The sequence below is a fragment of the Oncorhynchus mykiss genome, chromosome 24 (assembly GCF_057628025.1).
Source record: "Oncorhynchus mykiss isolate SJ-2025 chromosome 24, ASM5762802v1, whole genome shotgun sequence".
Taxonomy (NCBI): Eukaryota; Metazoa; Chordata; class Actinopteri; order Salmoniformes; family Salmonidae; genus Oncorhynchus; species Oncorhynchus mykiss.
In genome coordinates, this window is record NC_143045.1 from 21,338,580 (window position 1) to 21,366,541 (window position 27,962).

Below are 27,962 nucleotides of genomic sequence, written 5' to 3' on the forward strand. Positions count from 1 at the left end.
ATATTACTGTATAATAACCACAGGTGTGTAGTATAGAAATTGGACACAGGGTGGCAGTCTTGTTCAGATAAAGTATACAAGTATACAATAGTTTTGAGGAGAGGCTCCATGAAATCTCCTACAAAGGAAGTTGAGGACATAAAATATTAAAATACAGGAGGAGAAAGGCAAAAAGTCATCCAAAAGCTAAGAGAATCCACATATATACTAACCATAGTGCCAAAGATGCCATCACTGTTGCAATATTCACCAACACATTGTAATAAAAATGTTTAAGAACATCACTTTGTGGAAGCTGCTCTTTATTTGAAAAAGAAAGAAAAAAAACTCAGTCAATGTCTGCTACACGTTCTAATTACATAAACAAAAATATAATCTGCGCAGGACAAATGCAGAAAATATCCTGAATCAAACTTAGGTAGAGTCAGATTTTGATTGAATTGCTTTCATATTTCATACATCTTTCACTTCCCTCTCCGTTGAACAGTCAGTTTTATATACACAGAGCACCGATCAACAGTGCCCCTCTCTCACCCTGTTCCACTGGATCTTTATACAACTAATTTACATCAAAACTGTAACCCTTGTTTAGTGTCTGCAACACCCAGACACACTCTCCTCTCGTCTGGCTCCCAGGGAGTCAGAGCTGAGGAGCTGTTGCGGGTAGCGGGTAAAGATGCGTGCAATATAAAAGCAATTCTTTCACATTCAGAGTAAAGGCAGCCATTTAAACGGTCAGTGAGTCGATGGCATGCCAAGCTTAAAGCAAAATGGATCCCACCCCAGTGTGATGCTTCAGAAACGTGGATGAAGTGTTTTTCAACTAGACAGAAAAGTTGTTCCATTGCAAAAAACTCTAGGCACAGAATTGACTATATAGATTACTGACTCATACTGGAACCCCCTACTCCGCTTGCACAGGGGAGATCATGAGATTTGAGCTAGTAAGAATTGTTCTTAACACAAAACTTGGAGAACATTTAGTGCTCCATCATTGCATTTATATGTGTATTTTATATAATATCTATTTTCTTTTCTCTACCTCTCCAATGAAACAATCCAACATTCATGTTTAATGCTGAAGCACTCCCACAGGTGTTCAATGTACTATAGATTTTTTCCCCCAGTCTTAAAACCAAATAATAAATAAATAAAAACACACAAGGAATGTCTACTGTAAACACAGTAAAAAAGACAAACTAAAACAGGTGTAAACGTCATTAGCATCACTACTCAGTGACAGTTAAATAACTAGGAAATGGATGACTGATGATCAGAACAAGAGAGGGAAGGATTCCTCTTTCTTCATGTCCCCCCTCCCCCTCGATTAGAACACCAAGCTGTTACATCCAACCACAGTAGTGTTTCCAAATACATTAGATATCAAAGTCTCTCAGCACCCATAGCTATCTTTACAGATTATAAAATGGTGGTGGAATTCCTATAGGTTTTTGTTAATATTTTTTTTTACAGCAGCATCACTTGAGGTCTTGGACAAATGACAGAATAATGGGTGGAGAATTCTCTTCTTCCCAGCGTCATTTGAACATGGTTTCCATGGTTTTCCTCCAGTCATTGCACTGTTCGTTGTGTTCTTGACATGTCTGTATTTGGGGGGAGGGGGTGAACATTTCTGTGAAGAGTTAGACTGGCAACGAGGACAAAGCTTTGCTGCTAAGTGCTTCATCTTCTGAGCGACACTTCGTATTACATGAACTGCATCTGTGGGTGGAAATCATCATACAAGGATTGATTAGACCAGAGTTTTACCAGCTCACTCATGGTGGTGCTTAAATAGTAAACTGAATAAATGCAATGAAAAGGCATCAATGTCCTCAGAGCAAAAGCAACTGTCACAATGGCAACCTATTGGCTGAAAACTACAATACTATATTTGAAGTCATTGCATGGGGGAAAACGCATATCAGCAAAGACATAACGGCTACCGTATGTATCTGTGGAAAGTGTAAAACTAAGTAAAAAATGCTGAAATGCATCTGCTGATTGTTTAAGCGAGCAAGACACAAACCAATTAATCAGGCCCATATAAAAGTGCAAGAGATATAGCCAGAGGAAAAAAACAGCAGTGGTTGATCAGGTGGAAGAAGCAGTGAAATGAAGGAAGAGTAAGCATGAGTGTAAAGCTGCGCTGTGCATGCATGTACATCCGCAAGCACAGAGCATGCTGTACCTAAGAGACGCTCTACAAGAAATCCTTGAGAGAGAGCTGTGAAAATGGGTCCTGTCCAGGGGCTCTGAGAGGACTCTGGCTGGAAGGACTAGAGGCTGCAGAGGGCTATTACAGGGAGAGGGAGAAACACATGGAGAGGAGAGGTCAGAGAGAGCAAGAGTGTGAGTGAGGAATCAGATCGGGTGAAAGACAGGTTACACCAAGGGGGGTAAAATTGCAGACTCTTGAGGAAAGGGATGACATACAGATTTTGTCCCTCTCCTCCTGAGAGGTAAGAGTAAACTAGAACACTGTTGTTAACACACACACACAGCTAATGTAACTAAGCACAGCACTGAATACACCTGGACACTGAACTCAAGTGCATGGTACACACACACACACACACACACACCTGAGTATTATACAAACACACACCTGGGCGCTAGATACAGAGCTGAAGGGGTTGGGCGGCCTCATGACAGCCTGGTTGTACATCATGTTGGGTTGGTTCATCATACCCATAGAGCCAAGCTGTTGGGGCGGCTAAAGACAATAGCATAGAGAAACATCAAGCATAAGAGACATGCTACAGTAGATTGCATAGCACAGTTATTCTTATTGGCTATTACCCGTCAGTGCTCTCTCTGCTGTATGGCTATTACCCATCAGTGCTCTCTCTGCTGTATGGCTATTACCCGTCAGTGCTCTCTCTGCTGTATGGCTATTACCCGTCAGTGCTCTCTCTGTTGTATGGCTATTACCCGTCAGTGCTCTCTGCTGCATGGCTATTACCCGTCAGTGCTCTCTCTGTTGTATGGCTATTACCCGTCAGTGCTCTCTGCTGCATGGCTATTACCCGTCAGTGCTCTCTCTGTTGTATGGCTATTACCCGTCAGTGCTCTCTCTGCTGCATGGCTATTACCCGTCAGTGCTCTCTCTGCTGTATGGCTATTACCCATCAGGGCCATCTCTGCTGTATGGCTATTACCCGTCAGTGCTCTCTGCTGCATGGCTATTACCCGTCAGTGCTCTCTCTGTTGTATGGCTATTACCCGTCAGTGCTCTCTCTGCTGCATGGCTATTACCCGTCAGTGCTCTCTCTGCTGTATGGCTATTACCCATCAGGGCCATCTCTGCTGTATGGCTATTACCCATCAGGGCCATCTCTGCTGTATGGCTATTACCCATCAGGGCCATCTCTGCTGTATGGCTATTACCTCTCAGTGCTCTCTCTGCTGTATGGCTATTACCCATCAGGGCCATCTCTGCTGTATGGCTATTACCTCTCAGTGCTATCTCTACTGTATTGCTATTACCTCTCAGGGCTAGCTATACTTTACACCTATTCCCTTTGTAAATAACAATACATGTTATTTAGCGGACACCTTTACAAATACTTAAAAGTAGGCCTACATAAAATCAAGTGCATCAAGAGGTGTGTTTTGAGGAGTTATTTTAATGACATGACCGTCTATGTCATATGTGTGTGTGTGTGTGTGTGTGTGTGTGTGTGTGTGGGACAAGAAGACCAGCAGAGGAGCAATACTAGCTTATGCATGGCTACGTCCCCCAGTGCTAGCTAGTGCATGGCTACGTCCCCCAGTGCTAGCTAATGCATGGCTACGTCCCTCAGTGCTAGCATGGCTACGTCCCTCAGTGCTAGCATGGCTACGTCCCTCAGTGCTAGCATGGCTACGTCCCTCAGTGCTAGCATGGCTACGTCCCTCAGTGCTAGCATGGCTACGTCCCTCAGTGCTAGCATGGCTACGTCCCTCAGTGCTAGCTAGTGCATGGCTACATCCCTCAGTGCTAGCATGGCTACGTCCCTCAGTGCTAGCTAGTGCATGGCTACGTCCCTCAGTGCTAGCTAGTGCATGGCTACGTCCCTCAGTGCTAGCTAATGCATGGCTACGTCCCTCAGTGCTAGCTAGTGCATGGCTACGTCCCTCAGTGCTAGCTAGTGCATGGCTACGTCCCTCAGTGCTAGCTAGTGCATGGCTACGTCCCTCAGTGCTAGCTAGTGCATGGCTACGTCCCTCAGTGCTAGCTAGGGCATGGCTACGTCCCTCAGTGCTAGCTAGCGCATGGCTACGTCCCTCAGTGCTAGCTAGCGCATGGCTACGTCCCTCAGTGCTAGCTAGCGCATGGCTACGTCCCTCAGTGCTAGCTAGCGCATGGCTACGTCCCTCAGTGCTAGCTAGCGCATGGCTACGTCCCTCAGTGCTAGCTAGCGCATGGCTACGTCCCTCAGTGCTAGCTAGCGCATGGCTACGTCCCTCAGTGCTAGCTAGCGCATGGCTACGTCCCTCAGTGCTAGCTAGCGCATGGCTACGTCCCTCAGTGCTAGCTAGTGCATGGCTACGTCCCTCAGTGCTAGCTAATGCATGGCTACGTTTCTCAGTGCTAGCTAATGCATGGCTACGTCCCTCAGTGCTAGCTAATGCATGGCTACGTCCCTCAGTGCTAGCTAATGCATGGCTACGTTTCTCAGTGCTAGCTAATGCATGGCTACGTCCCTCAGTGCTAGCTAATGCATGGCTACGTCCCTCAGTGCTAGCTAATGCATGGCTACGTCCCTCAGTGCTAGCTAATGCATGGCTACGTCCCTCAGTGCTAGCTAATGCATGGCTACGTCCCTCAGTGCTAGCTAATGCATGGCTACGTCACTCAGTGCTAGCTAATGCATGGCTACGTCCCTCAGTGCTAGCTAATGCATGGCTATGTCCCTTAGGGGTAATGGATCCAGACATCCAGCTGACAGATACTGACCATGCCATATCCCCCCATCATGCCTGTGGGTGTTGTTGCAGGGTAGGCCATGACTGGGGGGGTCTGTGGAGATACAAACACACGAATGATGACGCAACATCTTCTCCTACAGAGAATACAGCAGACCAATGTCAAGTCAAGAACTTCTTAACATTGTTTGTCTGCAACTAGAGTGATACATTAGCTAAACACTCATCACAGGCAGATAAGAGCACCAGTACTTAAGAGGCCAGTGTAGTGTGTATTACCATGGAGACGGGGTTCCAGGTGGTGTTTGGGGCTGCTTTGGGCTGCCAGTTGCTACCGCCAGTCAGCCTCTTCTCCCCGGGCTGGCTCCAGTGGATGTCACTGTAGATTAAGACAGCTAATATTAGCACTGGCTCCTAACTGCTGCTGGCTATACAGAACAGTTCTTCATCTAGCACTGACCACAGCACGTTGAAGAGACTGAACAGCATGAACAGCTGACTTACTTTTTCGTTGTGCCATTTCCAATCCCGAGATCTGTAAGAGGATAGTAATATAAATGTGAGATATACACATCCAGAAACAGTTAATTATTCTGCGATAGCTGTGTGACATAGTGCAGTCTAACCTAGGAGTATATCAAATAAAATATAAATAGACACCATGATTCACTCAGGCAAAGATGGGTGTTGATCTCTCTTAAATTCATAGTTCTCTGTTCTGGGAGTTTAACCTGAATGAAATATCCTAGCATAACGTTGTGACACCTACTTCCCACCAGGTTGGCCAGAGAGGAATCCAGGTCATCTCCCAACAGTTTGTCTGACAGCTGATTGATTGAGCACAGGGCCTGATTGGAGCCAACCATGGTGGGTTTCAGGATGTCTAAGGAGGACAGAGAGGTGTACATTGGTTGGATGTGAAACACCATGTGTATCAAACAGTATAATAGTCAACACCTCACCATCAGATTCCATGTTGTTAGCACCGGAAGCTTTGGCTCCAAAGACTGACTCAAAGTCCACTTGGAGTGCTCCTGGGGGAGGGGCCTGTGTTGCTGTGGAGTACCCTGTAAAGAGGTCAGAGGGGAGACTGCTCAGAACACAGCAGGTGCAATGATGGAGAAGTATTATTCCATTGGTGTCAGTCACAGCTGCTAAATAGTTCCAGAAAGTCACCTGACAGAAAATGGTGGTCTCCTTCTAAATGGCTAGTAGAGCTACTCTACCTCTGAATAGACCTGCTACCGTAGAGCTACAGCTTCTCTAGTACTCTACCTCTGAATAAACCTGCTACAGTAGAGCTACAGCTTCTCTAGTACTCTACCTCTGAATAGACCTGCTACAGTAGAGCTACAGCTTCTCTAGTACTCTACCTCTGAATAGACCTGCTACAGTTGAGCTACAGCTTCTCTAGTACTCTACCTCTGAATAGACCTGCTACAGTAGAGCTACAGCTTCTCTAGTACTCTACCTCTGAATAGACCTGCTACAGTAGAGCTATAGCTTCTCTAGTACTCTACCTCTGAATAGACCTGCTACAGTTGAGCTACAGCTTCTCTAGTACTCTACCTCTGAATAGACCTGCTACAGTAGAGCTACAGCTTCTCTAGCACTCTACCTCTGAATAGACCTGCTACAGTGGAGCTACAGCTTCTCTAGTACTCTACCTCTGAATTGACCTGCTACTGCAGAGGGCTCAGTGAGGTAGGGGGCCTGGTGTGGAAGGTGCTGGGCCATGGCCACTGGACCACCACAGAAGGAGTCTGACAAAGCCAAAGAATGAGCAGGAAGAAGGAGAGCAAAGGAAGGCATTTCAAGGCACGGCAAGAAAGGCAAGCAAGGCAAAGTGACAGTACAGACAAAAAGGAGACAGTTCTACTTGTTAGTGTCCCTAATTCTAACAAAATCAAAACAGGAACTGCAGAGTACAAGGATATAAAAATATATCCTATTGAAATCACCAGACTACCCTAACTATAGGGTTATTATGGGGCCACTAAACACATTACATGGGTTGAGGGGTCTATGTTTGCCTATGGGCTCAGGAAACATATGCTGGGATGGTGAGCCATCGTAGTACCTGAGATGGAGTGTTCTATCCGCACTGTGCGTTTGTAATTGGTTGAAACGGACGAGTTTGTGTCAGTAAAGGGATTATAATGATCTAGAGAATCAAAAATAATATTAGTAAGTGAAACAGATTTAAAACTTATACTGCTAAAAGGATACTACAAGAGAAAATAATCAAATCTAGAAGCAATAGCCTATTTGAATACATTATGAAACAATATATATCAGCAGCAGGAAAACCATAATTTGAACATAACCACTTAGTCAGAATAATCTTGGACATGGGTTTACTAGACACTAAAATGTGTGATAAAGCCTCATATTTGACTGAACTGGCATGGGAGCCTATCAAAAGAACATAACCAGTAACTCTACCGTCACAGTGTTAGCTGTGTTTCAAACCTTAGCTTCCATTATAGGACTGTGCTACAATAAAAATATGGCAAGTAGAGGCTTTGCATTCCGAGGTACAAAACAAACATTTAACTTTAGACAGCCATGAGATAATTTACAGTGCATTCAGAAAGTATTCAGACCCCTTGACTTTTCCACATTTTGTTACGTTATAGCCTTATTCCAAAATTTATTAAATACAATTTTTCCTCATCAATCTATACACAATACCACATGAAAACAGGTTTTTGAAATTTCAGCTAATGTATTAGAAATAAAAAACAGAAATACCTAATTTACAAAAGTATTCAGACTCTTGCTATGACACTCGAAATTAAGCTCAAGTGCTTCCTGTTTCCATTGATCATCCTTGAGATGTTTCTGCAACTTGGAGTCCACCTGTGGTAACTTCAATTGATTGGACATGATTTGGAATGGCACATACCTGTCTATATAAGGTCACAGTGCATGTCAGAGCAAAAACCAAGCCATGAGGTCGAAGGAATTGTCCATAGAGCTCCGAGATGGGATTGTGTCGAGGCACAGATCTGGGGAAGGGTTCCAAAACACTTCTGCAGCATTGAAGGTCCCCAAGAACACAGTGGCCTCCATCATTCTTAAATGGAAGAAGTTTGGAACCACCAAGACTCTTCCCAGAGCTGGCTGCCTGGCCAACTGAGCATTCAGGGGAGGGCCTTGGTCAGGGATGTGACCAATAACCTGATGGTCAATCTGACAGAGCTCAAGAGTTCTTCTGTGGAGATGGGAGAACCTCCCAGAAGTTCAACCATCTCTACAACACTCCACCAATCGGACTTTTATGGTAGAGTGGCCAGAGAAGCCACTCCTCAGTAAAAAGGCACACGACAGCCTGCTTGGAGTTTGCCAAAAGGCTCCCAAAGGACCAAGATTGAACTATTTGGCCTGAATGCCAAGCTTCACATCTGGAGGAAACCTGGCACCATCCCTATGGTGAAGCATGGTGGTGGCAGCATCATGCTGTGGGGATGTTTATCAGTGGCAGGGACTGGGAGACTAGTCAGGATTGAGGGAAAGATGAACGGAGTAAAGTACAGAGAGATCCTTGATAAAAACCTTTTCCAGAGCTCTCAGGACCAAGACTGGGGCGAAGATTCACCTTCCAACAGGATGACCCTAAGCACACAGACAAGACAACACAGGAGTGGCTTTGGCACAAGTCTCTAAATGTCTTTGAGAGGCCCAGCCAGAGCCCGGACCCGATCAAACATCTCTGGAGAGACCTGAAAAAACGCTCCCCATCCAACCAGACAGAGCTTGAGAGGATCTGCAGAGAAGAATGGGAGAAACTCCCCAAATACAGGTGTGCAAAGCTTGTAGTGTCACACCCAAGAAGACTCGAGGCTGTAATTGCTGCCAAATGTGCTTCAAAAGTACTGAGTAAAGGGTCTGAATACCTATGTAAAATATGAGTTTTATAAAAATTATTATACATTTGCAATCTAAAAACCTGTTTTTGCTTTCTCATTATAGGGTATTGTGTGCAGATTTGGGGGGGGGGGGATTTAATCCATTTTAGAATAAGGATGCAATGTAACAAAATGTGGAAAAAGTCAAGGGGTCTGAATACTTTCCCAATGCACTGTACATGTAGACGGAAGACTTCCCACAGAGACACAGGAAGGATAGTTCAGGAGGAACAAAGAGCATCTTTACCACTAAACATTTCATGACCAGACGTCCTAGAGGAATAGCTAACACCGTCGGAGGACACGACAGGTAAGTGAGCGGCTGCATCGACAACGACTTTTGACAGGAAAGGGTTAAGGTTTGGCATGGAGTCATCTCCAGCTTCAGCAGAGGTGAAAGGATCTAGGCAGGCAGAGGAGAGAAAGACAGACGAGATACAAAAGAGAAGAACAGGAGGACATCAGAGTCAGACAACAGGAAGAGAGGGAGAGCACGCAGAACAGAACATGGTAGAAGATAGTAGACAATAGAGTGGTCCTGTGGTGGTGGCTGTTTCTCCTACCTGCCCATGAGGTGGCCACAGGAAGCCCTGTAGAACTGGCCTGCATTGAAGGGTTAAACGTCTGCTGAATGTCAAACAGGTCACTCTCCATCTTCAGAGCACTGAGGAGAGAAGACAGCAGTGATGGGATACCTGAATCCACACTGGGACATGTAGCTAAACATCAGCATTACCAGATACACACAGAAGTATTGAGATAGAGGTTCCCCCTAACCACAGATCTAAAATCAGAGCACTCTAAATCCTAACCTTAACCACTAGGGAAATATCTGACCCTGTATCAGTGGTTAGTAGCAATTTATACATAATCCACGCTGACCTCTGGTCAACCACATGAGTGGGTAAGCTTCACAGGTCGTAGGTGAACATTTACCCATTGGAGCAGCTGGGTGTGGAGAAAAGGTCGATGGCTGGGGCTGTGCTGATAGTGACCCCGGTGGTGGAGACAGGAGATGTGTCTGTGGTGGCAAAGGAAGGCCTCTTCGAGAGCTCCTTCAGCCTCTGTTCCTGGGTGGAAAGAGTCCAAGTCAAATACAGTAGGCGATGATTGTAGTTATGCATGTGGGCCATACTGGATCCACCAAACAAGGCTTGGAATTGTTCAAATCATTGCCTGCATACTGCAACATATCACTGTCCTTCACATGTAGATGGGACAGGCAACATGAAACCATGTCCAGTCTAATCATATTGATGTTGTGATCCATGCGTCATGATGGCTGTACCTTCAGTGCTTTGAGACGAGCCTGTTCCTCCTCCAGAGCAGCCTGCTTCTCCCGCTCATCTACTTTAGTAAAAGACATCCCTGTACTGGCCAGCGAGGACACTGCATTGGATAGAGTACTGGCCCTGAAACAACAGTAAACACCTTTAGGCAGAGTACTACAGCAACCCTGGCTGAAAACATCAATAACCATTACCATCAACAATAATTAAAGCAATCTTGGCTTAACAGCTTGTGCACAAAGCAAATCAGTTATTGTAGTGGCAGCCGCTTCTAGGCTACCTGCAGGGGGAATAGTGGACTCAGTGCCAAAGACACTCCAATGTGAGACATAGGATATGTCCCAAATGGCGCTCTGTTTCCTATGCACTACTTTTGACCAATGTCCCTATGTATGGCATAGGGTGACATTTGGGACGTAGCCCATCCTGTACATACCTGCTGGCAGCGGTGGAGTCTTTGACTTTCTTCCCCTCTAGTGAGGCCAGGTGCTGCTCCAGAGCTTCCAGAAGGCTACTGGGAGCCTGTTGTAATGGAGAACAGCAGTTAGTAAAGGCCAAGGTTGGAAACATGCAGCTACACTGTACTATATGAACACAACCATCTAAGGCAGTGGTGGGCAACCTAGTTCATCTAATGTACTATACATACACTAGCTATATGACTAGAGTTTTTCCTAACAACTTTTTGGAAAACGTTCAGCTGGTCATGTTACGTGGTGAGAAAAACTCTGGTCCCTAACTATACTGACCCATATACCACTATACTGGATTCTAGCACTTTAAAAAAAAAATGTAACCTTTATTTAACTAGGCAAGTCAGTTAAGAACAAATTCTTATTTATAATGACGGCCTACCAAAAGGCCTCCTGCGGGGGACGGGGCCTGGGATTAAAAATAAATACAATATAAATATAGGACAGAATTCTTTACTGGGAAGTGTTTAGCTCCTCACTAAGGGACAAACACTAACCCGAGACACTACAGAAATACATTGATGGACAAGCAGAAACAAAGGACTGTGGGTAGCCCACCACCAGTCAATGGTTGTACGCGTTTCAGCTAAAAGCCCCATTGGATGAGTGATATTGAAATGTATGTGGATGACACACACCACAGCACTTTCAACATCATATAGTATGTGGTGTTGAATTTGCAATGCCTAAGCACACCTGGGCAGCCATGTGGGATGGGCTATGTACATTTCATGTGACAGAGACCTTTGTGTACAATTTGCTTCACTCCTATAAAACACAATGTCAATCAGACACAGAGTTAGAGTAGAGGCATGCAAAGACAACACCAAAGCAAGTCACAGACACAGAAGAAGAGTGAGATGAGAATACTTACACAAACTGTGAACTAAAGGTGGAAAGATAAGGGGAAATACAGAATATAAAGGTGGTGACGGTCAGAGATAGATAACTATAACGTACTTGAAGGGTATAACTCTGTTACAGGTGCCTCATAAAAAAAATGTATTAGGGGACATAACACACAATTAGTGCACTTGTACTTTCAAGGAAAAGTATGATCCTTGGTCGAGGAGGGATTTTCCTTGGAAATACTGTAATATAACCAGTGTCACTGCAAAGACTGACTATAGCACAACAGGGGTGGGGGGGCCATCTATTAAATTTGCTGTACAGTGTGAAATCAGAAGTACTGTAAGATACACAGTCAGTTTGGACTCTAACACCTTTATTTACTGTAGATAGAGCCTAATCAAGAAGAAGAAAAATGAGAAGAAAAATAAGGTAACAATTGGCAACATGCACTGGAGGACTTCATGCACTGAGCAGTGCCTTATCTCTGGAAGACATTTGTGCAGGGTGGAGTAAATATAGTGCGTTGGAGCAACAGAGCTGATTAAATAAGAGGAGTTAATACAGAGACACATACAAAGAGAATAAAGAATGAAAGAAGAAAATAGGAAGTGACAGTGAGAAATAAGGGAGAGAAAGTGAGAGCGAGAGAGAGAGAGATGAGACAGAGTAGTAATCCAACTGTAGAGACAAATGGATAGAGTAAATTTGGTGTGTAGGCTTTTTGTTCAGAGTGTGTCTCATAAGTTTTACCAGTAGAGCCATCGTATTGCAAGGCTCATTTAGGGAGTTGAGTGTAAGGCCTTACCTGGGAAAGGTCTGGAATGTCTCCTCGATCAATCCCCACCTGCTGTCAAACGAGAATATGTGCAAACTTATAGTGGTGCCTCTAAATTAAAAAATATATATTTTCTACCACTACTTAATTTCTGCCACCACAATTTTCTCACAAAAATGTAAATATATCTGAGGATGTTCCCTTCAATTAATGTATTGAATGAATGAATAGCATCAAACTCAAAGCAGGTGAAGAAGAAATCACCTCTGCCACTTTAAGGAACTCTGAGATTCGGGTCATTCGGGTCAGGAACTTCTTGTAGATATCCAGGCCCTCTTTACACTGGGTTTTCTTCATGTCAAAGTACTTCTCTGTGGTAAAATAAAAAATAAAAAAACAGCAGGCATTTACTCTGAAAGTCTGTAGACACACTAGGGATAAACTCTGTAGAGAATCTAGTCTCCATTAGTAAAATGTAGTACTGTACATATCAAAAGATCTACAGTACAAGGATCTACAAAGCATCTCCAGACTAAACATTTTGAAAGGGTATTGATTAGAAACTAGTGAAGAAAATACAGTTGGAGTTGAGGTTTTACCCAGCAGGTTGATGATGCCTTCGTTATATGCAGCAAAAAGCCTAATGGAATCTTTGAAGAGGAGCATGAACCCTGCATTTATCACTCCGTTTGTGAGCTCATTGGCATTAACCTGAAGAAGACACATCATTCAGTTTCACATAAGCCATAAGTTGCCCTTTTAACACACAATAATGACTTTGGCTTCGCTGACAAACAATTAAAGAGCAGGTCAGTGTGGAGGAATGTGTCCATCTTTTGTTTCAGCCTGTATCTATCTCTGGTTTCAGCACTGTCCATTCAGTAATCAGTATGCCTGACAATCTGTTAGCCCCAGGAACCTTCTCATATTACAGTACATATTACAGGACCTGAGCAGCACAGTTCTGGGGAGGTTGACCTCAGACTCACATTGAAGTCGAGGAGGGCGTCCATCTGGTTTTGTATGATAGGGATGGTCTTCAGTAGCTTCTCTGTATTCATGGTCCTCATCACCCCATCCACCCTGTTGAGATGTGTGTGTAGTGTTAGATAGGTGTTAGAAGCACAAAGGACAGAGAGGGAGGGAATCAGTGAGAATAGCCGCAGCCAGTCAATTTCTACTGCATGTTAACAAATCGTTCCCAGAGTTACAGAAATACCCCTGTGATTACTTCATAGGATATAAAAAGCATTGAACAATTTTGAAAAAAATGTCATTCTGTCATTAAAACTGACAGGAATCTTGTTCTCTTCTAAACTAAATATTTGAGCTGTCATAAATATTTTAATTATTTTTACACCTGCGGGCGACTCTGCAAGGAGAAAGTGTTTATTGTAAGAAATTATTTGAGCCTTTATAACTTCATAGACATACATTCACGTAAGGAGAGGGTCAGTCAAAAAGAAACATACCACTTTCTTTTGTTGATATGTTGGGAATTTCTTACCCTCGCTTTACTTTAGTGAAGTCAAATGCAACCTGTCTGTATGACACAGCCTTCTCATTCAGATATCGACTGTACCTCCGGATAAATGTGGACATATCGTAGCCTGGGAGAGAGAGACCTGAGAAGTGATATAAATCTTACATTTGTCATGAAAACCTACATGAGAATCATGCTATAGTCGTTCATAAGTTATATTGTTTCAGCTTATAAGTATTTGTCACTAACAGTTAAGGATGATCTTGAAAACAGCAGTACTCAAACTTTACCTTGTAAACCACTTTTGTCCAAAAAATTACTGAGGTTGAATAATGTGTTCCTTGAAGCCAAGTACTGGACAAAACGCTGTATCAAAGAAAAAGAGGGATATCAACACGTATTCTTAATTTCCATTGATCTACAGAAATAGAATGGGACCGGCACACCAGAGTAATTTCCAGATTTATATAAAAATATTGATTATGATATAAACCTAGAAATTCCATGGTTAGCAATTGATTGTCTTAATGTCTGAACTGAAAACTTCAACACTATAGCATTGCTATTATAGAAATACTATATATTACAGACAATAATGTAATGAGTGGTGAATGTAGCTATAGACAAGACTGTAGAGAGTGGTGATTGTAAGCTCAGCTCACCTCATTACCGTAGACCATGAGGTGGTGTGTGGCGATGAGCGACTTGAAGACCACCACCCAGCTCGTGCTGGTGGTCCTTTCAAACAGTGAGTCAGCCAGCTGGGGAATGTTCACGTTCATCTCATTGGTGCAATGGATCAGGTCTAAGGACGAGACAGACAGACAGACAGACAGACAGACAGAGACATGTTAGCGATCGCTCGATGTCTACGAAGACCATGGATAATTGATGCCAGGTAGTAACAGTAGTGGCCAGTAGAGGTTAAAACAACTTTGGATACAAGGCATTTCCCCTATGGGGAGTTGAATTTTGGGTTCAAGTCAGTTAATAGTCTATGAAAGACATTGTTTTTAAATCTGTGCAAACAGACACGGGCACTTTCCCCTTAACTGCAATCTCATTCAATTAGCTTTAATTCAAGGTCTTGCTAATTGCTTAACTATACTCAAGACACTTAATTACTATGCTACGGTACTACAGGCTGCCTCTCTCTTAAATTTTTTTGCCATGGCAATTCCTCAAGAGGGTCTACTGAAGTTCAATAGATGAAAGCCTGATGAATATGTCACCATCTTTAAATCGAACAATATATTTTTGGTCAAATATCTTAAGTACTAGTAGCTCCTTCCGCCACCAGTTCTCTCCACTCGTCTATAGCCTCAGTTGGCCTAAAGCTCTACTCTAATAAGGCCCATGAACCAGTACAAGTCAGCTACTAGGCTAAGTTCCTTTTAAGCTTATTTTCTCTTCACAATATAACATTTTTTTAAGAAGAAAATGGATCCTAAACCATTTGTGTAAGTTTGCTATTTGAGGCCTGGGTCTTTTCTTGGGCACACAGACACGACAATCTTATCAGCTCTGGATAAGGAAACTGAAATTTTGTGGAAAAAGATCAGGGTGCCTTGTGAGGATCAGGCGACGAGAGGCTAATCTGCCTTTGCCTTCCGTCCTGCCAGCTAACGTTCAATCGCTAGAAAATAAATGGGACAAACTGAAAGCACGTATATCCTACCAACGGGACATTAAAAACTAAAATCTTATGTTTCACTGAGTCGTGGTTGAATGACGACATTAAGAACATGCAGCTGGCGGGTTATACACTCCATCGGCAGGATAGAACAGCAGCCTCTGGTAAGACACGGGGCGGGGGCCTATGCATATGTGTAAACAACAGCTGGTGCACGATATCTAAGGAAGTCTCAAGGTTTTGCTCGCCTGAGGTAGAGTATCTCATGATAAGCTGTAGACCACACTATCTACCTAGAGTTTCCATCTGTATTTTTCATAGCTGTCTACATACCACCACAGACCGATGCTGGCACTAAAACCACACTCAGTGAGCTGTATACTGCCATAAGCAAACAGGAAAACGCTCATCCAGAGGCAGCGCTCCTAGTAGTCGGGGACTTTAATGCAGGGAAACTTTAATCAGTTTTACCTCATTTCTGTCAGCACGTTTGCAACCAGAGGAAAAAAATTCTAGACCACCTTTGCTCCACACACAGAGACGTGTACAAAGCTCTCCCTCGCCCTCCCATTTGGGGAATCTGACCATAATTCTATCCTCCTGATTCCTGCGTACAAGCTAAAATTAAAGCAGGAAGCACCAGTGACTTGGTCTATAAAAAAGTGGTCTGATGAAGCAGATGCTAAACTACAGGACTGTTTTGCTAGCAGACTGGAATATGTTCTGGGATTCTTCCAATGGCATTGAGGAGTACACCACATAAGACAATGGCTTTATCAATAAGTGCATCGAGGACGTCGTCCCCACAGTGACTGTACGTTCATACTAGAGGTCGACCGATTAATCGAAATGGCCGAGTTTCAAGTCTTCATAACAATTGGATATCGGTATTTTTGGACACCGATTTGGCCGATTTTTTTACACCTTTATTTAACTAGGCAAGTCAGTTAAGAACACATTCTTATTTTTAATGACGGCCTAGGAACGGTGGGTTAACTGCCTTGTTCAGGGGCAGAATGACAGATTTTTACCTTGTCAGCTCGGGGATTCAATCTTGCAACCTTACAGTTAACCAGTCCAACGCTCTAACCACCCGATTACATTGCACTCCACGAGGAGACTGCCTGTTAAGCGAATGCAGTAAGAAGCCAAGTTAAGTTGCTAGCTAGCATTAAACTTATCTTATAAAAAACAATCAATCATAATCACTAGTTAACTACACATGGTTGATGATATTACTAGCGTGTCCTGCGTTGCATATAATCAATGCGGTGCGTATTCGCGGAAAAAGAATGGTCTTGCTCCAATGTGTACCTAACCATAAACATCAATGCCTTTCTTAAAATCAATACACAGAAGTATATATTTTTAAACCTGCATATTTTGCTAAAAGAAATCCAGGTTAGCAGGCAATATTAACCAGGTGAAATTGTGTCACTTCTCTTGCGTTCATTCAACGCAGAGTCCCTGTATATGCAACAGTTTGGGCCGCCTAATTTGCCATAATTTTACGTAATTATGACATTACATTGAAGGTTGTGCAATGTAACAGGAATATTTAGACTTATGGATGCCACCCGTTAGATAAAATACGGAACGGTTCCGTATTTCACTGAAAGAATAAACATCTTGTTATCGAGATGATAGTTTCCAGATTCGACCATATTAATGACCTAAGGCTCGTATTTCTGTGTGTTGTTATAATTAAGTCTATGATTTGATAGAGCAGTCTGACTGAGCGATGGTAGGCACCAGCAGGCTCATAAGCATTCATTCAAACAGCACTTTTGTGCGTTTTGTCAGCAGCTCGTCGATGTGCTTCAAGCATTGAGCTGTTTATGACTTCAAGCCTATCAACTCCCGAGATTAGGCTGGTGTAACCGATGTGAAATGGCTAGCTAGTTAGCGTGGTGCGCGCTAATAGCGTTTCAAACGTCACTCGCTCTGAGACTTGGAGTGGTTGTTCCCCTTGCTCTGCATGGGTAACGCTGCTTTGAGGGTAGCTGTTGTCGGTGTTCCTGGTTCGAGCCCAGGTAGGGGCGAGGAAAGGGACGGAAGCTATACTGTTATACTGGCAATTCTAAAGTGCCTATAAGAACATCCAATAGTCAAAGGTATATGAAATACAAATCGTATAGAGAGAAATTGTCCTATAATTCCTATAATAACTACAACCTAAAACTTCTTACCTGGGATTATTGAAGACTCCTGTTAAAAGGAACCACCAGCTTTCATATGTTCTCATGTTCTGAGCAAGGAACTTAAACGTTAGCTATTTTACATGGCACATATTGCACTTTTACTTTCTTCTCCAACACTTTGTTTTTGCATTATTTAAACCAAATTGAACATGTTTCATTTTTTTTTTGGCTAAATTGATTTTATTGATGTATTATATTAAGTTAAAATAAGTGTTCATTCAGTATTGTTGTAATTGTCATTATTACAAATACATTTAAAAATCGCCCAATTAATTGGTATCATTTTTTTGGTCCTTCAATAAATTGGTATCGGCGTTGAAAAATCATACTCGGTCGACCTCTAATATACAGTACCCCCGCTATTGTTATTTACAGCTGCTCTTTATTTATTTGTTACTTTTATCTCTGACTTTTTTTTGGGGGGGGAGGGGTTCTAAAAACTGCATTGTTGGTTAAGGGCTCGTAAGTAATAATTTCACTGTAAGGTCTACACATGTGACAAATAACATAAATGATAACATAAATCTATCAACCAGCTAATTATTAGAATCAGGTGCACTAAATTAGGGTTGGAGTGAAAACCTACAGGACAGTAGTTCTCCAGGAACAGGGTTGGAGCCCTGATGTAGAGAATGGGGGATGCCAGTCAAACCTGTGCTTACCCATTCTCATTCAGAGTCAGACTGAGTGATGAACAGATCGTCAGTCTAACAACCAGGCCTGGCTTTCTGGCCTATATTCTCATGTTTTCAGGAGTCTAAGTAGGACAGTATAACCTTCCAGGGCAGCAGTTAGCATGGTTAGCTGATTATTCAGTGAAGACTGGGAGGGGCAACTTTCCCTCATACTGTTAGGTCAAGACTCCTGTACCGCAGGAGTACTGTAGGCCTAAACTCAACTAATAGGTGTGAAACAACAGGCTGGCTGAATCAATTCACAACTTTAGCATAGATCGTTCATAGGATTAAAAAGTGATTAAAAGTGGACACTTTCAGATTAAGTGACCAGTGATCACCTTGGTTTCACAGTTTTCCAGTCGTTCCAAAGGCCAATGTCTCCCAAAATAATTTAGGAAAATAAATAAAGTATGTAGCTAGCCTACTACATGCTTCAGTAGGGGTCTGAACCAGCAACCTCCACATCATTGTACCTGTGCGTCATGCAATATGCTCCCATAATCACGATGAAAATGACATTTGAACGGTAACCTATTATGCATAACCTGCTTGCAGAACTATAACATGCTTGAAATTTAAACACACATACTGAATAAAAATATTAAACAACATGTAAAGTGTTGGTCCCATGTTTCTTAAGCTGAAATAAAAAATCCCAGACATTTTCATTTTCCATATGCACAAAAAGCTTGTTTCTCTCAAATTTGTGCACAAATTTGTTTACATCCCTGTTAGTGAGCATTTATCCATTGCCAAGATAATCCATCTACCTGACAGGTGTGGCATATTAAGAAGCTGATTAAACCGCATTCTCATTACACAGGTGCACCTTGTGCTGGGGGCAAAAAAAGGCCACTTTAAAATGTGCAGTTCTGTTACAACACAATGCCACAGATGTCTTAAGTTGAGGAAGCATGCAAATTGACATGCTGACTGCAGGAATGTCCAACAGAGCTGTTGCCAAATAATGTAATGTTCATTTCTCTACCATAACCCGCCTTCAATGTTGTTTTAGAGAATTTGGCAGTATGTCCAACCGGCCTCACAACCGCAAGGGTGCATTCTGAGCCCTCTCCTGTACTCCCTGTTCACCCACGACTGTGTGGCCACGCACGCCTCCAACTCAATCATCAAGTTTGCAGACGACACAGTGGTAGGCTTGATTACCAACAACGACGAGACGGCCTACAGGGAGGAGGTGAGGGCCCTCGGAGTGTGGTGTCAGGAAAATAACCTCACACTCAACGTCAACAAAACTAAGGAGATGATTGTGGACTTCAGGAAACAGCAGAGGGAACACCCCCCTATCCACATCGATGGAACAGTAGTGGAGAGGGTAGTAAGTTTTAAGTTCCTTTAAGTTCCTTAAGTTAAGTTCCAGCTTCTATCTCAAGGCCATCAGACTGTTAAACAGCCACCACTAACATTGAGTGGCTGCTGCCAACACACTGACTCAACTCCAGCCACTTTAATAATGGAAATTGATGGGAAATTATGTAAAATATATCACTAGCCACTTTAAACAATGCTACCTAATATGTTTACATACCCTACCCTACATTATTCATCTCATATGTATACGTATATACTGTACTCTATATCATCTACTGCATCTTTATGTAATACATGTATCACTAGCCACGTTAACTATGCCACTTTGTTTACATACTCATCTCATATGTATGTATATACTGTACTCAATACCATCTACTGTATCTTGCCTATGCCGCTCTGTACCATCACTCATTCATATATCTTTATGTACATATTCTTTATCCCCTTACACTTGTGTCTATAAGGTAGTAGTTTTGGAATTGTTAGCTAGATTACTTGTTGGTTATTACTGCATTGTCGGAACTAGAAGCACAAGCATTTCGCTACACTCGCATTAACATCTGCTAACCATGTGTATGTGACAAATCAAATTTGATTTGATTTGATTTGGGGAAAAAAGATCACGTTTAACCAAACCAGCCCACGAACTCCACATCCAGCTTCTTCACCTGCCGGATCGTCGGAGACCAGCCACCCAGACGGCTGATGAAACTGAAGAGTATTTCTGGCTGTAATAAAGCCTTGAGAGGAAAAACTAATTCTGATTCTTTGGGATTTGCTCCCCAATGAGTGGGCCTGGCCCCCAGTGGGTGGGCCTATTCCCTTCCAGACCCACACATGGTTGCACCCCTGCTCAATAATGTGAAATCCATAGATAAGGGCCTAACACATTTATTTCATTTGACTGATTTCCTGAAATTAACTATAACTCAGTAAAATCATTGAAATTTTGTTGCGTTCATATTTTTGTTCAGTATATAATTAAATGTATTAAAATGAGAGTGAATTAAATGGAGAGGTCCTTAGTTGCATTCACTGTTACTTTTGCATCTTTGTGACGAATAGCGTTTCTGAAGATGGTCACACAGATTAAAAAAGGTTTGACGCTGCCATCAAGGATCTTTTTTTTTTTTTAAACATACAGTGCCTTCGGAAAATATTCAGACCCCATTACTTTTTCCACATTCTGTTACCTTACAGCCTTATTCTAAAATGAATTACATTGTCATTATGGGGTATTGTGTGTACATTGAGGGGGGGGAAAACAAAGCTAAAAAAATATAATCTTACAAATAAAAACTGAAATATTACATAAGTATTCAGACCCTTTACTCAGTACTTTGTTGAAGGACCTTCGGCAGCAATTACAGCAGAGTCTTCTTGGGTATGACGCTACAAGCTTGGCACACCTGTATTTGGGGAGTTTCTACCATTCTTCTCTGTATATCCTCAAGCTCGGTCAGGTTGGATGGGGAGCGTTGCTGCACAGCTATTTTCAGGTCTCTCCAGAGATATTCGATCGGGTTCAAGTCCGGGCTCTGGCTGGGCCACTTACGGACATTCAGAGACTTGTACCGAAGCCACTCCTGTGTTGTCCTGTTGTAAGTTGAACCTTTGCCCCGGTCAGAGGTCCTGAGCAGGTTTTCATCAAGGATCTCTCTGTACTTTGCTCCATTCATCTTTGCCTTGATACTGACTAATTTCCCAGTTCCTGCTGCTGAAAAACATCCCAACAGCATGATGCTGCCACCACTATGCTTCACCGGAGGGATGGTGCCAGGTTTCCTCCAGACGTGAAGCTTGGCATTCAGGCCAGAGATTTCAATCTTCGTTTCTCATGGTCTGAGAGTCTTTTCGGTGCCTTTTGGCTAACTTCAAGCGGGCTGTCATGTGCCTTTTGAAGAGGCGTGGCTTCCGTCTGGCCACTCTACCATAAAGGCCTGATTGATGGAGTGCTGCAAAGAAGGTTGTCCTTCTGGAATGTTCTCCCATCTCCATAAAAGGAACCTTAGAGCTCTGTCAGTGACCATCGGATTCAAATAAAAAAATCAAAACAAAATCAAATGTATTTGTCACATACAGTACACAGGGTTAGCAGATGTTAATGCGAGCGTAGCGAAATGCTTGTGCTTCTAGTTCCGACAATGCAGTAATGACCAACGAGTAATCTAACCTAACAATTGCAAAACTACTACCTTATACACACAAGTGTAGAGGGATAAAGAATATGTACACAAAGATATATGAATGAGTTTCTTGGTCACCTTCCTGACCAAGGCCCTTCCAATTACTCAATTTGGCTGGGCAGCCAACTCTAGGAAGAGTCTTGATGGTTCCAAACTTCTTCCATTTAAGAATGATGGAGGCAACTGTGTTCTTGGGGACCTTCAATGCTGCAGAAATGTTTTGGTACCCTTCTCCAGATCTGTGCGTCGACACAATCCTGTCTCGGAGCTCTACGGACAATTCCTTTGTCCTCATGGCTTGGTTTTTTCTCTGACATGCACGGTCAACTGTGGGACCATATATTGACAGGTGTGTGCCTTTGCAAATCAAGTCCAATCAATTGAATGTACCACTGGCAGACTCCAATCAAGTTGTAGAAACATCAAGGATGAGCAATGGAAACAGGATGCACCTGAGCTCATAAGCAAAAGGTCTGATGAGGTATGTTTTTAATACATTTGCTAAATATGCAAAAAAAAAAACGTTACGGTTTGTCATTATGGGGAATTGTGTATAGATTGCTGAAGATTTTTTTATTTAATCCATTTTAGAATAAGGCTAACGTAGAAAAATGTGGAAAACTCAAGGGGTCTGAATACTTTCCGAAGGTACTGTGTAACACACACACACATATGTACGTATATATACACACACACAAGATATGGAATCATATTATATTTCATTGTTGATGTCTTCACTATTCTACAATGTAGAACATAGTCAAAATAAAGAAACCCTTGAATGAGTAGGTGTGTCCATACTTTTGACTGGTACTAATATATACAGTGCCTTGCGAAAGTATTCAGCCCCCTTGAACTTTGCGACCTTTTGCCACATTTCAGGCTTCAAACAAAGATATAAAACTGTATTTTTTTGTGAAGAATCAACAACAAGTGGGACACAATCATGAAGTGGAACGACATTTATTGGATATTTCAAACTTTTTTAACAAATCAAAAACTGAAAAATTGGGCGTGCAAAATTATTCAGCCCCCTTAAGTTAATACTTTGTAGCGCCACCTTTTGCTGCGATGACAGCTGTAAGTCGCTTGGGGTATGTCTCTATCAGTTTTGCACATCGAGAGACTGAAATGTTTTCCCATTCCTCCTTGCAAAACAGCTCGAGCTCAGTGAGGTTGGATGGAGAGCATTTGTGAACAGCAGTTTTCAGTTCTTTCCACAGATTCTCGATTGGATTCAGGTCTGGACTTTGACTTGGCCATTCTAACACCTGGATATGTTTATTTTTTAACCATTCCATTGTAGATTTTGCTTTATGTTTTGGATCATTGTCTTGTTGGAAGACAAATCTCCGTCCCAGTCTCAGGTCTTTTGCAGACTCCATCAGGTATTCTTCCAGAATGGTCCTGTATTTGGCTCCATCCATCTTCCCATCAATTTTAACCATCTTCCCTGTCCCTGCTGAAGAAAAGCAGGCCCAAACCATGATGCTGCCACCACCATGTTTGACAGTGGGGATGGTGTGTTCAGCTGTGTTGCTTTTACGCCAAACATAACGTTTTGCATTGTTGCCAAAAAGTTCAATTTTGGTTTCATCTGACCAGAGCACCTTCTTCCACATGTTTGGTGTGTCTCCCAGGTGGCTTGTGGCAAACTTTAAACGACACTTTTTATGGATATCTTTAAGCAATGGCTTTCTTCTTGCCACTCTTCCATAAAGGCCAGATTTGTGCAATATACAACTGATTGTTGTCCTATGGACAGAGTCTCCCACCTCAGCTGTAGATCTCTGCAGTTCATCCAGAGTGATCATGGGCCTCTTGGCTGCATCTCTGATCAGTCTTCTCCTTGTATGAGCTGAAAGTTTAGAGGGACGGCCAGGTCTTGGTAGATTTGCAGTGGTCTGATACTCCTTCCATTTCAATATTATCGCTTGCACAGTGCTCCTTGGGATGTTTAAAGCTTGGGAAATCTTTTTGTATCCAAATCCGGCTTTAAACTTCTTCACAACAGTATCTCGGACCTGCCTGGTGTGTTCCTTGTTCTTCATGATGCTCTCTGCGCTTTTAACGGACCTCTGAGACTATCACAGTGCAGGTGCATTTATACGGAGACTTGATTACACACAGGTGGATTGTATTTATCATCATTAGGCATTTAGGTCAACATTGGATCATTCAGAGATCCTCACTGAACTTCTGGAGAGAGTTTGCGGCACTGAAAGTAAAGGGGCTGAATAATTTTGCACGCCCAATTTTTCAGTTTTTGATTTGTTAAAAAAGTTTGAAATATCCAATAAATGTCGTTCCACTTCATGATTGTGTCCCACTTGTTGATTCTTCACAAAAAAATACAGTTTTATATCTTTATGTTTGAAGCCTGAAATGTGGCAAAAGGTCGCAAAGTTCAAGGGGGCCGAATACTTTCGCAAGGCACTGTATATGTATATGTATATATATATATATTTATATATATATTTTGTATCTGCCATTTTCAGCTACAATAGTCATTTACAACATTAACACATAAATATATATATATAGCAGTCTGATGGATGCCTCGTCTGATTAAGCAGGCTGTAATTTACAATGAATTGGTATATACAGCCTGAAACTAATGCCTGTGAAAATGTTCCTTACAAGTCAGAATGTTGAATACAATTACACTCACCAGTTGTCTGTGTGGTTTGTCCTTCAGCTGCTCAAAATTTGAGACAAAGTATATACCAATTAATTGTGTATTACAACCTGATTAAATCAGACTACTGGAGTCCAGAGGAAAATCCTTGTGCCTGGCCCCGACTGCCATAAAGAGCTCTCTGTACCAAATAACTATTACTCCACTGGCAAGTAACCAGGCAGCTCTGCTACACAGACAGCCAAACCATTCAGACCTCAAGTGCAAGCACAGCTTTGGCTAGGACTATAGTTGGCTTCTTGACTTCTGATTTTCTGATTGAGCAAATATTGCAAAGGGATAGGCCTACCAACCAATATTGAGAATACAATTCTAAAACTATTTGAGTGTACTACAGTTGATTATAAAAAAATAAATATATATATATATTTTTTAAACACCCACAATCATGAATTGATTATTGATCAAACTATACCAGTCCATTTATGCATAACACCCCATTGAAATGAAAGGGCATCCTGACACATTCTATTTCCCTTTCCTGTGAGCAATTGCTACACTTTTGTAACTAGAGACCAGGTGAGTGAGACAGACCATATAATAGTTGGAAGTGACATACACCCCTTGACTTTTCATACATTGTTGTGTTAAATGGATTTAAAAATGATTAAATTGAGATTGTGTCACTGGCCTACACACAATATCCCATAATGTAATTATGTTCTTAGAAATGTTTACAAATTAATAAAAAATGAAAAGCTGAAATGTCTTGAGTCAATAAGTATTCAACCCCTTTATGGCAAGCCTAAAGTTCAAGAGTAATAAAAAAAAAGTCACATAATAAGTTGCATGGACTCACTGTGTGCAATAAGTGTTTAACATGATTTTTGCATGACTACCTCCTCTCTGTACCCAACACATACAGATAATTAAGGTCCCTCAGTCGATTCATCCACAAAGACCAGAGAGGTTTTCCAATGCCTCGCAAAGGGCACCTATTGGTAGATGGGTAATAAAAAAATACATTGAATATCCATTTGAGCATGAAGTTATTAAATTACACTTTGTGTGGTGTATCAATACACCCAGTCACTACAAAAATACTGGCGTCCTTCCTAACTCAGTTGCCGGAGTGTAAGGAAACCACCATGAGGCCAATTGTGATTTTAAAATAGTTAGAGTTTAATGCAGGGTTTCCTCTAACTTGAACTTGATTGATGAATTATAGTTACTGATTAGTAAGGAACTCCCCTCACCTGGTTGTCTGTTGTAATTGAAAGGAAAAAACAAAAACCAGCAGACACTTGGCCCTCCATGGAATGAGTGACACCCCTGTGCTAAAGTAAAACTACCAAACAATGTGGCAAAGAAATTTACTTTACAAGCATTTCGCTACACCCCCAATAACATCTGCTAAACACGCGTATGTGACAAATAAGATGTTATTTGATATGTCCTGAATACAAAGGTTATGTTTGCGGCAAATCCAACAACATCAGAGTACCAATTTATATATTCAAGTATAGTGGTGGCTGCACAATGTTATGGGTATGCTATTCATTGGCAAGGTCTGGGGAGTTTATTTAAAGCACAGGCAAAATCCTACAGGAAAACCTGGTTCAGTCTGGTTTCCAACAGACAGAGAGGGTGAAACAACCTTTCAGCAGGAAAATATCATAAAACACAAGGCCAAATATACACTGGTGTTGCTTACCAAGATGACATTGAATGTTCCTGATTGGCCTAGTTACAATTTTGACTTACATCTGCTTGAAAATCTACAGCAAGAAATTAAAATGTCTGTCTAGCAATGATGAACAACCAACTTGACAGAGCTTGAATTAAAAAAATAATAATAATGTACAATCTAGGTGTGCAAAGCTCTTAGAGACTTACCCAGAAAGACTCACAGCTGTAATCACAGCCAAAGGTGATTCTAACATGTATTGACTCAGGTGTGTGAATACTTAAGTAAACTAGATATCTGTATATCTTCATATTCAATTCATTTGAATTTTTTTTAATCATTATTGGGTATTATGTGTAGATGGGAGAGAAAAATATATATTTAATCCATTTTAAATTCAGGCTGTCACACAACAAAATGTGGAATAAGTCAAGAAGTGTGAATACTTTCAAAAAGGCACTGTACATGTGCGGTCCCCAGCAATGACACACACCTAGTAGTGATGATAATGTAGGCTACACCTTACGAGACAAAGTATTCTACTCTGAAAAATGAACAAGGTAGTTTCCACAGCTGAGCTGTTCAAATGTGGTTGTTAAACCCTCATCTTATGGTAAATAGATAAAATAGGTCTACTGAATTTACTCCCTGGAACATATATTTTGCGGGTCATTTTTGTATAGCCAAAACGTTAAATGTACTCTATCATGGAGAACTTGTCAATAAATTGTAAGATAAGATACACTATGAATGATAAATACATGATAACTGTTTAGGTCAGGGAGGGCAGCCTAAAGCTATGCAGAATGAATGAAACCACTTAACAGGCGGCTAGAAAGCTAGCTAATGTGACAGTGATGATGAGTAGGCCTACACTGAAATTATCAAAAAATCTGATATTACTGTTAACGTTAAATAATGTTACGAGCGGTCTCATTGTATGCTCTCGTTTTGCTAAAATGTATGCTCTCGTTTTGCTAAAATGTATGCTTGATACATTTTGACAGGAGTTAACATAGCAATAACATTAGCCTATCCACTCAGGCTTCAGGCCTTATCAGCATCGCCATAACTCGAGATGCAGACCTCCGACTGGTTTTAATGAATGACACATCAGAAACTCTCGATAATTTCGATACTTACAATCCAAATGTTTCTTTTTCGGACCCATTATTTCATGTGTGGTGGCCTTGCATACTGTTTTCGACACAGCAGATCCAGTTACACTGTGCTGGGCTGCAGTTATCCTGTCAGTAATGCTCTGCCCCGACATCTTCGTTTATTGATGCAACAAAGATTTGAAAAATCACAATGTCTATAAAGTTCCAAATTAATTGAATTATAAAATCTCCACGGTCGACACCTCCAGTCCACCACCTATTTAAAAATAAAGAAAAGGGAAAAACTTAAAGAAAAAGACAGGGCGACGAGGCAGAAGAAAAATTATACTACACAATTCTAACGTATCCAAAGCTTGATTATTTCAGTCCAGTGTTGATCCGAAAAACGCCTTTGATCAAATGTATTTCATAAATAAAGATGCGGTGGTACATTTGGTAGGCTGACTCATTCTCTGCCTATTTCTCATCCCGATCTCTCGCTCACTGGATCTCTGTGTCTTCCTATCGCCACTCCTACTGGGTTTAAAGGACTAGACGCATTCAGGGAAATGGCGGGCCTGCTCTGTTCTCAGAAATGTTAGAATGTATGACGTTTACACGGAGCATGCCGACCTGGAATCAGATTTTTACATCATAATCCATCAAATGTTATTCTGTGCAGGTGTCCACAACTGATTGTGGTTTTGGTGGGAATGTAATATGCCAGACCAAAGCAGTTAGACCTTAATCAATTTTCAGCAATAATATAATAATATTTTCCAAATCAAGGTAAACTGCTAAACAGGCATAT

The 27,962-nt window shown here is 41.9% G+C and overlaps 1 protein-coding gene across 50 annotated transcripts; it reads right to left on the minus strand.

The window, feature by feature from the left end:
• Window positions 1-285: 285 nt before the first annotated feature.
• Window positions 286-27,807, minus strand: LOC110503976 (phosphatidylinositol-binding clathrin assembly protein). Of its 50 annotated transcripts, none has more exons than XR_016491376.1 (23): window positions 27,195-27,760; window positions 14,357-14,499; window positions 13,985-14,060; window positions 13,719-13,821; window positions 13,201-13,294; window positions 12,811-12,922; window positions 12,476-12,582; window positions 12,242-12,283; window positions 10,548-10,633; window positions 10,111-10,234; window positions 9,759-9,886; window positions 9,386-9,486; window positions 9,070-9,225; window positions 6,992-7,075; window positions 6,579-6,674; window positions 5,874-5,978; window positions 5,681-5,794; window positions 5,416-5,446; window positions 5,191-5,290; window positions 4,943-5,048; window positions 2,609-2,716; window positions 2,192-2,296; window positions 286-1,722 (listed from the first exon to the last, which is right to left on the minus strand). XR_016491376.1 is itself a non-coding variant. In XM_036962105.2 (23 exons), exons 1-22 carry the CDS (start codon window positions 27,322-27,324, stop codon window positions 2,204-2,206), a joined length of 2,196 nt encoding a protein of 731 aa, XP_036818000.2. In that variant the 5' UTR covers window positions 27,325-27,760; the 3' UTR covers window positions 286-1,722; window positions 2,192-2,203. The 50 variants fall into 50 exon arrangements, 42 of the variants coding, with proteins under 42 accessions (XP_036818000.2, XP_036817999.2, XP_036817997.2 ...); XR_016491375.1 differs by having other exon boundaries at window positions 9,759-9,892; window positions 13,719-13,836; window positions 27,195-27,742; XM_036962105.2 differs by having other exon boundaries at window positions 4,943-5,005.
• Between the last annotated feature and the right edge of the window lie 155 nt (window positions 27,808-27,962).

What these genes read in the sequence shown, in the direction of transcription:
- LOC110503976 (XM_036962100.2), bottom strand. Translation starts at nt 27,324, where the DNA reads ATGTCGGGGCAGAGCATTACTGACAGGATAACTGCAGCCCAGCACAGT. An exon ending in GATAGAACACTCCATCTCAG is followed by an intron (nt 6,675 to 6,991) that starts GTACTACGATGG and finishes TGGCTTTGTCAG; the next exon opens with ACTCCTTCTGTGGTGGTCCA. An exon ending in TCTGGCCAACCTGGTGGGAA is followed by an intron (nt 5,447 to 5,680) that starts GTAGGTGTCACA and finishes ATCCTCTTACAG; the next exon opens with ATCTCGGGATTGGAAATGGC.